This window comes from Cryptomeria japonica, chromosome 6 (genome assembly GCF_030272615.1).
Source record: "Cryptomeria japonica chromosome 6, Sugi_1.0, whole genome shotgun sequence".
In the NCBI taxonomy this organism is placed as follows: domain Eukaryota; kingdom Viridiplantae; phylum Streptophyta; class Pinopsida; order Cupressales; family Cupressaceae; genus Cryptomeria; species Cryptomeria japonica.
This window is the reverse complement of record NC_081410.1, coordinates 247546900-247560422: the sequence shown is the minus strand read 5'-3', so window position 1 is coordinate 247560422 and position 13523 is coordinate 247546900. Positions and strand designations below refer to the sequence as shown.

Below are 13523 nucleotides of genomic sequence, written 5' to 3'. Positions count from 1 at the left end.
CCATGGATGCCTCATTTTGACCCTACTCCTTTGGTAGTTTATTCTGAGCCGGTTTGGATTCACTTATATAACCTCCCGATAGAATACTGGAGTGAGGATCTATGGGAGAAAATTGGTAGAACATTGGGCACATTGCTAGAAATAGACTACGACGATAAAGAAGATATATGGAAATGTGCTTGGTTAAGAATAGCAGCAGTCAAAAGAATTCCCAAGCAAATTACCTTGGTATCGGATCATGGGGAATGGTCTCAAAAAGTGGAGATTGATAAAGAAATTCCAAGATGCCCTAGATGTGGAAGTAAACTCCATGGAGAACAGGATTGTAAGATCTTCATCAGAAAGGCAAACAAGACATTTAGAAAACCAGTACAGATTTGGAGGAAAAGATCAGAGGAAAAAAAGAAAACGATTGAATTTCAAGATAAGATTCAAAATGCGAAAGATGAACAGTCTCTTGAGAAAGAAAGAACAAAAATGGTTACATCGCAGAAGGAAACCGTTGATGTCTCAGAAAACAGGAAGGAAATCATGGAGGAGGAAGCATTGGAAGATGGTGAGATAAATCAAAAGAATCTCAATGCTGGAACCAGTGAAGGAAATTTTAAGGGAAGTAGAATTAATACAGAGGAGGTGCTCAGAGATTCAAGCGTAATAGTGAAAGGGTTGTCAGATACTGAATTCAAATATGAAAGGGGTTAAGATGATGAAATATATCAAATTGACGAATTGGAGAATATTGATCCTAGAAGCATTAGTCAATTAGCTAATGTATTGTTGGGGAAAACAAAAGGAGTTAGGGGCAGAAGAAGCAACAAATAGAAGAGAGAGGATAGAGCCAATGAGAAGGGTATAATTGGTGTGTTGGATTACATAAAGAAAACCAAGGGAGGAGGAATCTCCCTTGGAAATCAATGAAAATAACAACATGGAATGTCAGGGGCCTATCGGCCCCTAACAAAAAACGCTCGGTCAAGAGGGATTTTCAAAGATTTTCAGGAGATATCATTTTGTTGCAAGAGACCAAGCTTAATGAAGAAAAAGCCTCCTTTTTCAAATCTTTAAGTAGGATGTGGGATGGTGTTTATCAAGAGGTGAAAGGTTCCATGGGTGGATTGGCGGTTCTTTGGAATCCAGATAAAGTGGCAGTAGACTTGATCAATAAGAAAGATTATTGGATGCACTATAAAGTAAGAATATTACAGGAAGATTTGGAATTCTCCCTAATCAATGTTTATGGACCTGCAAAGACAGAAGAAAAGAAAAGGTTTTGGAAAGAAATTACAGATCAGATCAAAATGGTAGAGTCACAGAAAGCAATTATGGTGGGAGATTTCAATACAATACTCAAAAATGATGAAAAATTTGGAGGTTTAAGAATGAATGCCCAAGTGATGGAAGATTTCAGAGATTTTGCAGCAGACAATAACCTCTTTGATGTTGTCCCTAAATCTGGAAAATTTACTTGGACCAATAGGAGGGCAAATTTTTGCAGAATTTCTGAGAGATTGGACAGAATATTTGCAGGTTCATTTTGGTTAAGTGATAAGTTTGATTTGGAATCAATTATCCACCCCATAACACTTTCTGACCACTATTCGATTCAGTTAAATTGCACAATACCATTGATAAAGGTGAAAGGAAATTTTAAGTTTTTGAGTATGTGGTGGAGAGATCCAAACTTTGAAGAAAACATTGAAAAGTGGTGGAAAGAATGTTCAGACATTAAAGGCACTCCAAGTCATTGTTTTGTCCAAAAGTTGAAATACCTCAAAAACAAAATTAAAACATGGAATGTGGTATCCTTCAAGAACATTTTTGCAGAAAAAATCAGGGTGGAAGAGGAACTAAATAGGATCAATAACTTGGTGATCGAGAAGGGGATGACGAATGAAGAGTTCCATGCTGAGAATTCCCTTAAAGAAAAACTCGCACAAATTCTCCTGAGAGAAGAAATGTTTTGGAGGGACAAATCTAGATAATTATGGATAGAAGCATGGGATTCAAATTCTAAATTCTTTCATGCCTCTTTTAAAGCAAAAAGGAATAAAAATAGAATTAATCAGTTGAAAGCTTCCTCAGGCAAAATGGTTGGTAGAGCTGAAGAGTTGGAGAACATAGCAGTCAAATATTTTGAAGACATCTTGGGAACTTCGGAAGGGGAGAGAAATGAATCAGTTGATTATCTTTTGGACATCATTGAAAAACAGATTTTGGAGGAGGATAACATTGCTCTTATGGTCTCAATTACAAAAGATGAAGTTAAAAAGGCAACATTTGAGCTGTATTTGTACAAAGCTCCAGGCCCAAATGGGATGACAATGGAGGTGTATCAGAGGTGCTGGAATTTTATGGGAGAGGATATTTGGATGGTGGTGGAGGAATTTAGAAGGAAAGGCAAATTTGTTAGAGAAATAAATAATACTCTTATAGCCCTGATCCCCAAAAAGCAAAGTTGTCTGTGTATTGCAGATTATAGGCCAATATCTCTATGTAATTCAATATATAAAATCATGTCTAAAGTCATGGTTAATAGATTGAAGATGGTCTTGGACAAACTAGTATCACCAGAACAACATGGTTTTACTCCTAGGAGAGAAATTGCGGACAACATAATCACTGTTGCTGAAACTTTGCACTCGATGAAAAGGAGCAAGAATCAGGGGATGATGGTTAAGCTAGATGTTAGTAAGGCATACGATTGGGTAAATTGGTTCTTCCTCTTTCAGTTCTCGAAAGATTTGGTTTTGATTCTAATAGGATAAATTGTATAAAACATTGTGTCTCCTTAGTATCATACTCCATCATTGTAAATGGATCTACAGTAGGTTTTTTTCAAGCTTCTAAAGGTCTTAGACAAGGTGATCCATTGTCTCCTTTTTTGTTTGTATTAATGGCTGAGATTTTGGGTAGAAATATCAAGAGTCTAGTAAAAATGAGATTGTGGAAAGGTGCACTCATTCACAATAGTATTGATCCTATCTCCCACTCCCAATTTGCTGATGATACAATTCATTTTGGGGAAGCCACTGAGAAGGAAGCTATAGTAATTAAGATGCTTTTGAATGATTATGAAAAAGGTTCAGGGCAGAGTATGAACAAGGAGAAATCAATGATATATTTCCTCAACACTAATGTGAGAATGCAGCGTAAAATTGGGGAAATCATGTGTTATCCACAGGGCAATTTTCCTCTGAAGTACTTAGGGGTTCAGTTAGATCCGGGTAAACATCAGAACAGAATGTGGGAGGATGTGATCAACAAATGTCAAGTAAAGGCCTCTTCTTGGAAGAACAAGTGGTTAACTTAGGCAGGTAGAATACAGATGATTAAATCTGTTCTTTTAGCAATTCCCATTTATCAAATGTCATGTTTTAGACTATCATTTAAAGCAACCAAAGAGTTAGACAGTCTGTTAAAAAAAATTTGTGGGAAGGATCTCAGGAGAAGAAGAAAATTCTGCTCATCAATTGGGATACAACCTGCTTAATAAAATTGGAGGGAGGAGTGGGTCTAAGAAAAATGGCCTTGCACAATCTGGCTTTAGGGGCTAAATTAGCATGGAAAATGTATGCTCAACCTCATAAATCCTGGTGTAAGATTATGGCAACTAAGTATCTGGATTCAATTGAAGAAGAAAGGATTTTTACAATGGCTAACTCAATTAAGGGCTCTCCAATTTGGAAACATATTTGGGAAAGTAGAAGTATATTAACAGAGCATCTGACATGGAAAATACGTAATGGTGGGAAAGAAATTTTTTGGAGAGACCCAGGAATGGGGACATTTCTTTAGCTGAAGAAATAGACGACATGGTATGGATTAATGAAGTGGAAGCAGTGGTAGGCCCTTATGTGGTGGATTATATTTTGGAAGGGCAGAAGGAATCAAAGTGGATTGAATGGAAACTAGTTGGTGAATGGAAGATGGAAAAGAATATGCAGTTAAAGGACATTCTAAACAGGAAAAAAAAATCATCTATCTCAATGAAGTGGACTAGTTATTATGGAGTGTCTCTAAAATTGGTAAATATAAGGTCAATTTGGGATACGAGATCCTTAGGAGTAGAATATGGAATGTGGAGTGGCCCTTGGTGTTGTGTTGGCATAAAATGGTATAGCCCAAGGCAGGGGCATTCCTTTGGACAACTTTGCACGGTCGCATCTTAACAGGGGACAGGTTGAGAACTATTGGAATTGTTGGTTCGAGCGTATGCCTCTTATGCAAGGAAAATGAAGAGATAGTGGATCATCTCTTATTCTGGTGTTCGTACTCTAAAAAAGTTTGGGATTGGCTATTGGGCAATTTGCAGCTGGGGTCGGTGAGAAATCTAACATTAATTTTTTTTTTATTATCGTGGCCTTCCAGTATAAATAAATCAAAATGGAGCATTATGTGGGTGGTGAGTCCAGCGCTGCTTGTTTGGGATATATGGAAGGAAAGAAATAGAAGAGTTTTTAATGAGGAAGCTCTATCTTATGATACGCTAATTCCTAAAATAAAAGGAGTCATTGAAGAAGTCATCAATGTGAAAGTAGTGGGTAGAAAGTATTATTCGTATTCTTCTTGGGACAAAGAGATGGAAAGACATTGAAACTTAATGAAAATTAGTGGATACAAGCTAATGGATAAGAAGCAGAACAGAGCCAGTGTAGTATGGACTCCTCCAAAGACAAGAAACTTCAAGATTAATTTTGATGGAGCTAGTCGAGGTAATCCAGGAAAATCTGGATTTGGTGCCATTATAAGGAACGAATTTGGCAACCTTGTTGGGGCAAATTACGGTCCATTAGGAATCAATACAAACAACATGGCAGAAATGGCGGGGTTGTTAGCTGGGTTGGAGTGGTGTGTGGCCCGTGGCATCCAGGATGTTGAAGTTGAGGGAGACTCACAAATTATCTTGAATGGGATTTCAAAACAAACTTTTGAAAATTGGAAATTGGAGGCGGTTCGTCCCAAAATCCAAAGATTATGCGACAGATTTAATAATCTCACCCTTAAACACATCTATCGAGAGGGAAACTTGGCGGTGGGTTGGCTGGCTAACTGCGGTATCAACTTTGATGGCCCGATTCAGTTGACAGAAAAGGAGGAGCTACCGGATGGATTGGTAGAGATCCTTGCTGCAGACAAAGTCAGATTTCCTAAAACTGGAATCGGTTGACAGAGATTTTCTGAGGTAAGCAGGGTGCATCGAGGAGAAGCGTTAAGGACTCAATTATGCTGCGATAGCACATAGTATTCAAGGCTTGTCACATCTGAGAACATTTCTCAATGATAGCTGATAGACAAAGACTAAATGCAGAGACATGTGAAAAAGATACTGCTCGGGTACCAAAATTAGGTGAAACTTGAAATCGAGGGCTTTAGGAAGGGATTGATGGTTGGGTCACATGGTTCCCGTGTAGCTCTGCTAGTTAAAAAAGGAACACTCCGACAAAGATTTGATATCAGAGAGAAAGATTTTAGCAGGATTAGGACAAAGATTGAAATTGCCAATCTAGTCTTCATCTTCTTAAGGCGAATGTGAAGGATTTTTTTGATAAGTTGTTTCTTGTGTGAGACTCAGGGGAGATTAGTAGGATTAGTGCTGACCATGGCTTATTTTAGAAGGATCAGCTATGTTAATTGTGAAAATGCATTGATCACACAGTTGAGAAATTTGTTCAGTTATGAAGAATATGTTTATGATTCTGTTTTGGGGCTTGTGGGCATTACCTTAAATACTGACAGACACTGGTGTGATGCTTTGGTGCTGGAAGCTATTCTCCTTCCATTGGCAGACATCATTGAAATGAAGGAGCGAGTGGTCAAATTATAAGCAGGTTTCATAAAACCCTTAATCACAGACATGGTTGCAGAAGCCATTCTGGGCTTGAGGAAGATGTCAGAGTTAGTATACTGAAGGTTTACTTTCAATTCGAAAATTACCTTCGTTTGGACTCAGAGGAAGATGAAGAGAGAGAAGGTGACGATACTGAGAAAGGAGAAGACATCGAGAGTAGTGAAGGAGGAGAGGAGGCTTCTGAGAATAGTGAGGAGGCTCACGATTTGGCCCACAGAGAAGTGTGGAGGGTAGAGCGGGAGAGATTGAAGACATTTGGGGATGAGGCATGGGAAATATTTAGATGCACAGTCTTCAATGGAAACATGGAACCATTCCATAGGATAATCAAGTCAGATGATTGGTGGCTTCTGGAGAACTCCACCCGTAATGCAATTACGATTGGTGAGTATGCTACTATGATTTATAAAGCTATAGAGGGACAGGTGTAACCCCGGGGTTGTGTAGGTCTTTTTGTGGAAACTTAAGGCTGCTGTAGGAGGAATAACCATATGTGTCTATTATGCAAAGTATATTATAAATGTAGTAGGAAAGATGTATTTGGTTTATTGGGCTCATGAAATTCAAATTCAATGTAATCTCAAAAACTTTCAAGTAATATAGGGAGCTATCCCCATAAATGATAGCACTTATCGATTAAAAAAAAAAAGTTTCACTCCCACAAGATAGCAAGGAGAACTATATTTCTCATCCCTCGTTGCCCTGCATCACCTCTCTGAATTGGAGTGCTCTCCCCTGGGGAAAAACCTTGCTCATCATCAACAGACGTCCTGTTGTCCCGCAATGTATCATTTTTCTCTTTGAAAGAATCCATTGTTTCTATATATGCTTAAATTCATCATTGTTAAATAGGAAATAAGGAAAATCACGAATTCCATAGCTATTCAACAATTCAAAACATAAACCAATGAAATAGATGCATAATTGAATCAAATCAAACAATATAAAACTTCCTATTGTGCATCATGGCTTCCATTGTTCTTCTCTTCTTTGTGGTATGGTGGCTCTCAGATATTGCGTTGGTAACTTGCAATTGACACAAAGATTTGAAGTTCGTGATTGTTGAAAATGGAGATTGAATGCTGAATTTATAGATTTTTGGGTGAGATTGATTGAGAGGTGGAACAAAATGATTAAGAGCTGGAACTCAGGTGAGATCACATGTTGATTGATAGTTGAACTACTGATTTGGAGGTGGAACTCAGGTGAGATCACATGCTGATTGATAGTTGAACTACTGATTTGGAGGTGGAACTGAATAGATTGAATATATAATTGAGTTAATTGATTGAGAAAAAAGTTGATTGAAAGATGAAAAAGAATGATTGGAGGATAATTGAAGAATGATGTAATTAATCAATTAATTGAAATAATTAATTAAAATAGATTGAATAATTAATTGATTGATGACTGCTTGAAAGCTTTTTGGAAAAAAGCAAAGTGGAAGATAAAAATAGAGATTGGAAAGATAATAATTTAATTAATTAATTAATTGAATTAATTAATTTAGCATGTACTTGCACTTTGACTTTGATTTTCAATTTGATCTTTGCATGATATTTAATTCAAATATTGAATTTATTCTAATTCAATTTGTTATTTGAATATATTTAGAACTTTGACTTTTATTTTCGATTTGGTTTTTGAAATCATGCATACATATTTGAAATTAGAAGAATATGAATTTGAATTTTGAATTAGAAGAATTAATTAAATTAGAAGAATATGATATTAAATGAAATTAGAATTTGGGGATTTGGAATTGGAATTAGAAGAATTAATTAGCTAATTAAATAATTTAAAGAAACTATTTAATTATTTAGAAATTGAATTTAATTAAATAATAACGATTATTTAATTTAAAGGATTAAAATCATAATTAATTAAATAATTAATATTTAATTAATATTTAGAAAAGGGTTAAATGATTAATTGATTATGATAGAAATAGAAATAATTAGTAAGATGATGAAGAAATATGAATTTAGAAGAATAAGATTAATTAGATTATTTAAATAACTAAAGAATTATTTAATCAATTAGAGGAATAATTAGTATGCAATTAATGAGACATTTTTAGGTGTCTACATTTGCTGCTCTTTGAGACAATGTCGAAATGATGTTGTTTCAAAGAAAACACAAAATTCTGCCCTAGTATGTCCCAGTGACTCTTAGGGTGTAAATATGCCCCCTCAGGAAAAGTGGTCGAAAAACTCCAAAATTGAGACCATTTTTTCGATACCATGTTGGTGAGCAATCGTGTGAAGTTTCGTGCGATTTTGAGTCCGTTTGACTAGCCTACAAGTGTTTTGAAATTCAGGGGGACCACGACTGTCAGAGTGGTAAAAACCCTAATTTGAGCTATAAATAGTGATTTTGACCTTTCATTTGCTCATTTGCATTGTTTTGAGTTCTTGGAGTTCATTGTGATTTTAGTGCTTTCCCGCGACTGTTTGATCATCATGGTTGGCATTAGGGCATGACACCACTTGTCCGAGTGAGTATGTTCATATCAGAGACCACTTGGGATAGGCGGCATGGTAAGTTTCCAAAATTTTGCTCAATGTTTTGCCTGTTTTTGTCATTTTTTCCAAATTTTTCTAGATCTCTCAATTTTAAGCATCACACATCGATTTTTATGCATTCGTCTCTATTGTTACGCCTAAGTCTTAATTGCTACGCAATAATATAAATGTTACACATTAGTCAAAAGTGTTACGCAATAGACTGTCTTTTTACATATAGGTGAATTTCTTCACGCATTCATGCCAACTGTTACGCAATCGCTATAAATGTAACACATTAGCTGTAATTGTAATGCATTCATTGGAATAAGTGTTATCTTGTCATGCATATTGTAAAGCGGAAAAATCACGATCGAACCCTAGTTGTTCTCCCCTCTTCCGACTCCGAGGAGAGAGAAGGGAGGTTCGCTAGGATTCGATGGTTTTTCACTTAGGGGAGAGACTTTACATTCAAAAGAGGGGTTGAAACTCATAAGATCCAATCCCACACAATGCAAGATTGGATGCTAAATGAATTTCAAGGGTTAGGAAAGCAAGGCTACCCTCTTTTGTAAAGAATGTTGTTAAGGAAATTAAGCTAAGCATGCATAGAAAGTCATAAAGATTTGCTTATAAACTGAGTTCGGGTTATAGGATGAAGCTGCGGACCTGGAATTAGCAGTAAAATGTCGATACGGCGCTGTCCTGCAAATTTGAGCAAAATTTGTCAGGATGATGGCGCCCGGCGCCATGGTCCTCCGAAAAATCCGCGAAACGAAGGGGGATCTGTTCGTCTCTGCACAAGGATTCCAGATCTTCAATTTCGGCCGCGTACCTGCAACCTACACACAGAAAAGCGAAGACGATTGGGGGGTTAGGGATTGGGGGTTTGCCTTTAGGTCAAACCCCGGTTTTGGAATTAACCAAGAAATGAGCAAGAGCTGTAAATGTAAATGACTGTAAAACAAGTACTAATACCTTGTTCTAAGGATGTTTGTATCCTTATGTGCGAAGGTTTAGATGTTGTATGTTGTATGTTGTATGTTGTATGTTGTATGTTGTATGTTGTAGCATGTAGTATGTGATCTCCTCTTCAATGGTTGAATCCTTGTCTTGAATGAAACACTTAGCCTTGAATGGAGACTTGAGATGATCAATTGCTTGAAGGAATGCTTGAATGCTTGAATGCTTGAGTATAATTTCCATGCCTTGTACACATATCCTCTTCATATCTCAAATGAGAGAGAAAAATGTAGTTTATATACTTGTCATTTAGGGCTGATAGACTGATTTTCCCGACCTTAGGCCGACCAGGAAATGTAATTTCCAAATTGCAAACAAAAAGACTCGAGCCCCTTAGGAGACCGGGCCCAAAATAGGAACCAGGGACCAGGGTGCTGGGCGCCCTGGTCCTGAGGGACCAGGGCGCTGGGCGCTCTGGTCCCACCTCCCGGGACAGCAGGGTGCAAGGAGGTTCAGGCCAGGGTGCTTGAAAAATGCAGTTTTCAGTGTCGTGAGCAAGTTTCAGGGTCTCCATTCAGGTTGCGTGTTGCGTCGCCATCGTGAAGACCGAAATGCAGTCGAAATTGCAAGTGTCGCAATTTTAGGATGCTACATTTAGCCCCCACTTTAGCGGGAGTATGTATGCTCATACTTCCGGTAAAGTACAAGGAACAACATTGAAAGACTTTCACCACGTCAAGGAGGCAAGATACACCGAGCCCCCAGTGGACTAAGGATCTTACAACTTCGATTGACAAAGTAAAAGGGAAGATCACGAGGAAGAACCATGACTGTCAGTAGTAAGGTTCCCTCACTATGAGTCATGCAAGAAAGATATCAAAAATTTTCAAGGCAAGGTTAAATTTACCAAGAAATTTTCAAGTATCTTGAAAAGATATGAATGGGATGTATGTCCCCCTACGTTAAAGCGATCGCACACGCCTCACCGGGGGTGATTGTTTTAACGTAGTGATACATATAAGAAATGAGAAAGGAGCACGTTATCGCAAGGATTTAGCCCCCAAGTGTGAGATAAACCCAAGGATAATAGACACAAAACACAAAGCACGAGGTGACTTCGCTTTCCTCGGGGTCAGTATGCTGTATGATAATTCATGTATATATATCATATGTATGTATGCATAATTGTTCTTCATTCCCCAATCAAGGAAGGTCACCTAGAAGAAGGGAACACATGTGTCTTTTGAGTCAACATGAGAGAGATCGAGAGATCTCAATGCTTTGCATCGTCCTCAAGTAGACAATACCAAGGACAACAAATAGAAGAATGAGAATAACATATAGAAGAAGTAACAAAAGAGAGGGGGAGAGAGTCTACTATGCTAATGTAACTAGTCTAGCACGTCATCTACCCCCCGATCTTGCTGATCAATGTTTCGGGAAGGCAGGGAACACGCTAGAGGAGGAACATCCAACACAGCAGATGGAGCTATCACAAGATCCAAACAAGGGCTATGTTCATGTTCCGAGCCACATTGTTCTTGTCTAGGAGCTAGGATAAGTGCTTTAGAAAATTCGTTAGATAAATGGTTATCAACATCAACAAGTTCATATTCACTATCAGAAGCAAGAGGAGTAACATTTTCATCTATATCATCATCAAGATTTATAAAAATAGGATCTTTAACTCACACAGGATCAAGACCATCATGCATCTTATGTTTAGGAGATTTAGGCTCAATGTCCGGCTGAGGAGAAAATGGAATAATGCTTGTTGAAGGTGTTTTTGGAGATTGCAAAGTTTGAGCTCTAAGACGACGCTTTCGCCGGCGTTCACGTGCAGAACGATTTCGTCTAGTCTTAGTAGGAAGTTGCGAAGACTGAGGAGGAGGAATGTTCTCATCCTTAGCACTTGGGTGTTTAGGTTGTGATCTCTTAGGCTGGATAATAGGAGAAGAAGAAGGTCTCTTCTCTCTATAAAAAGAAGGAGGAGGAACTGCTCCATATAAAGGAGGAATATTTGGTTTAGGGAGAAGACCAAGTCCATCATGACGAGGAGGTATAGGTCTACTCTTAGGAAGTTTATTAGGTATAGACATAGTCACATCCATAGGGATGGGTTGGGAATCTTCTTGAGGAAAGACATTAGTTTTATCTTTCAAAGGAAGAACTTCCTTCTCAAGAATGATAGGAATGTCAAGTTTAGGTGTTCTAGGTTCACTTAGAGATAGGATCATATCTGTTTTCCACTTTTGATAAGATTTGAAAAGATGATCACTTCGTGGAGGAAGAGATTGGAATTGTTTAGGCCAAAAGTAATCAAGAGGAACACTAGGGTTTCTTTCAGCTGGTTTAAAGAGACTATGATTGACAGTAACAACTTCACCATTGTGGGGAAATTTCAAACACTTATGAATAGGAGAAGCAACAGCTTTCATGGAAGATAGCCAAGGATAGCCAAGCTTCACACGAAATTGTTCGGAAGATGGAATAATAGCAAAGTTCACATCAAGAGATTTGTTATGGACCTCAATAGGCAATGTAATAGAACCAATTGCAGGAGAAGAAAATGCATCAAATAATTTCACAATCACATCTGTTTTGTCATAGATCACTTGATTCAATTGCAAAGTAAAAAGAAATTCTTCAGTAATAACATTAACCATGCATGAAGGATCAATAAGCACTCCACGGCAAGGTGTATTCTTAACTTTTTCAACTATGTATAAAGGACCATCAGGTGCCCTAATGGTTTCGCTAGAATCAAATGTGATGGAAGGTTCTTCAGGGATTTCTTGCTGCTCTACAAAGTTAATCACATTCGGAGTCATAGACACAAGACCATCAGATGAGAGAGAGGAATCATTAGTCTCAATCGCATTATAGGTATGAGAAGGCAATGGATCAGTGAAAATCTGAAGATTTTGATTAGGAGGAGCTACAGATGTGTTGCCTTTATCATTCACTCCAGAAACAGAGATAGTATTATTATCAATCAAATCTTGAATTTTACCCTTTAAAGAAAAACATTTTTCAGTATCATGCCCAGGCTGACGATGAAATTGACAAAAGGCTTTGTTATCAAAATAAGGTGAAGTAATCTTTGCAGGATCAATTTGTCTTATAGGAGGAAGAGTAAGCACATTTTGTTCCAATAACTTATTCATAATACTATGCAATGATTCATTCAAAGGAGTATACTTTCTTTCTCTCTTGAAAAATTTAGAAATAGGAGGCACACTTGATGCTGCATTCACATTGTTGTTGATGATGTTTTCATTGAATTTGATGGAATCTCTGTTCGGTTTAAACTTCCCAAATGGTTGTTGACTGCTATCACCCTTATCACTCGGAGCCATAGGATGTGATTGTTCCATTTGACTCACAGTCAGTTGATAATTGTGAAGAGTTACAGACAACTGGTGGAAAGAAGTAAACTCAGAAAACAGAAGTTTATCTCAAATATCTTTTTGTAAATTAGAAATAAAGATTCTTTGAATATCATTTTCAGGCACTGGAAAAGAAATTTGAGCATACAAATGCTTATATCTACCAATGAAATCAGTCACTTTTTCTTTAACACCTTGTTTACAATGCATTAAATCAATCAAAGTAACTTTAGGACTTATATTGTTTTGAAATTGTTGAATGAAAGCATTTGCAAGTTGTTCTAAAGAAGTAATAGAATAAGAAGGCAACGAGCAATACCATTGTAGGGCTTTGTCTCTTAATGTTCTCGTAAACAGTTTTGCAAGCAACCTTTGGTCATAAGCAAAATCGGTACATATTGTTTGAAAAGTCTTAACATGTGTTAGAGGATCTCCTTTACCATTATAAAGTTCCAAATGCGGGATTTCAACATGTTTAGGAGGAATAGCTCGAACAATGTCAAGAGAAAGTGGGCTCGCAACATCAAATGTGGGCACACTAAACTTAGATTGATTCATAGAGGCAATTTGTTGCTGTAAAGAAGAGACAGTTTGTGCAAGATTGTTAATGGTCGCTTCAGTCGAAGAGTTCATATTGGATGTGTTAGATTGAGATGGAGGTGTTATGTTATTGAAAGAAGGTAGAGAGTAAGGTGGTGGGACCCTATGATAATTAGTCATAGGAGATGATTGGACAGGAGGAACACTACAAGGAGGAATAGAATGATTAAATGAATTGCCCCCTTGCGTCATGTTCATTTGTGATGATATAATAGACAC

General features: G+C 37.4%; 3 protein-coding genes across 3 annotated transcripts; all 3 read left to right on the top strand.

Annotated features, from left to right (window-relative positions):
* Nucleotides 1-1070: 1070 nt before the first annotated feature.
* LOC131079747 (uncharacterized) lies at nt 1071-1982 on the top strand. The gene has a single exon (XM_058017779.2). The coding sequence runs from the start codon at nt 1071-1073 to the stop codon at nt 1980-1982; it is 912 nt and encodes a 303-aa protein (XP_057873762.2).
* A 911-nt stretch (nt 1983-2893) lies between these two features.
* LOC131079746 (uncharacterized) lies at nt 2894-3310 on the top strand. Its single transcript, XM_058017778.1, has one exon. It carries the CDS (start codon nt 2894-2896, stop codon nt 3308-3310), a length of 417 nt encoding a protein of 138 aa, XP_057873761.1.
* Nucleotides 3311-4600: 1290 nt separating this feature from the next.
* LOC131079745 (uncharacterized) lies at nt 4601-5167 on the top strand. The gene has a single exon (XM_058017777.2). The coding sequence runs from the start codon at nt 4601-4603 to the stop codon at nt 5165-5167; it is 567 nt and encodes a 188-aa protein (XP_057873760.2).
* Nucleotides 5168-13523: the final 8356 nt, after the last annotated feature.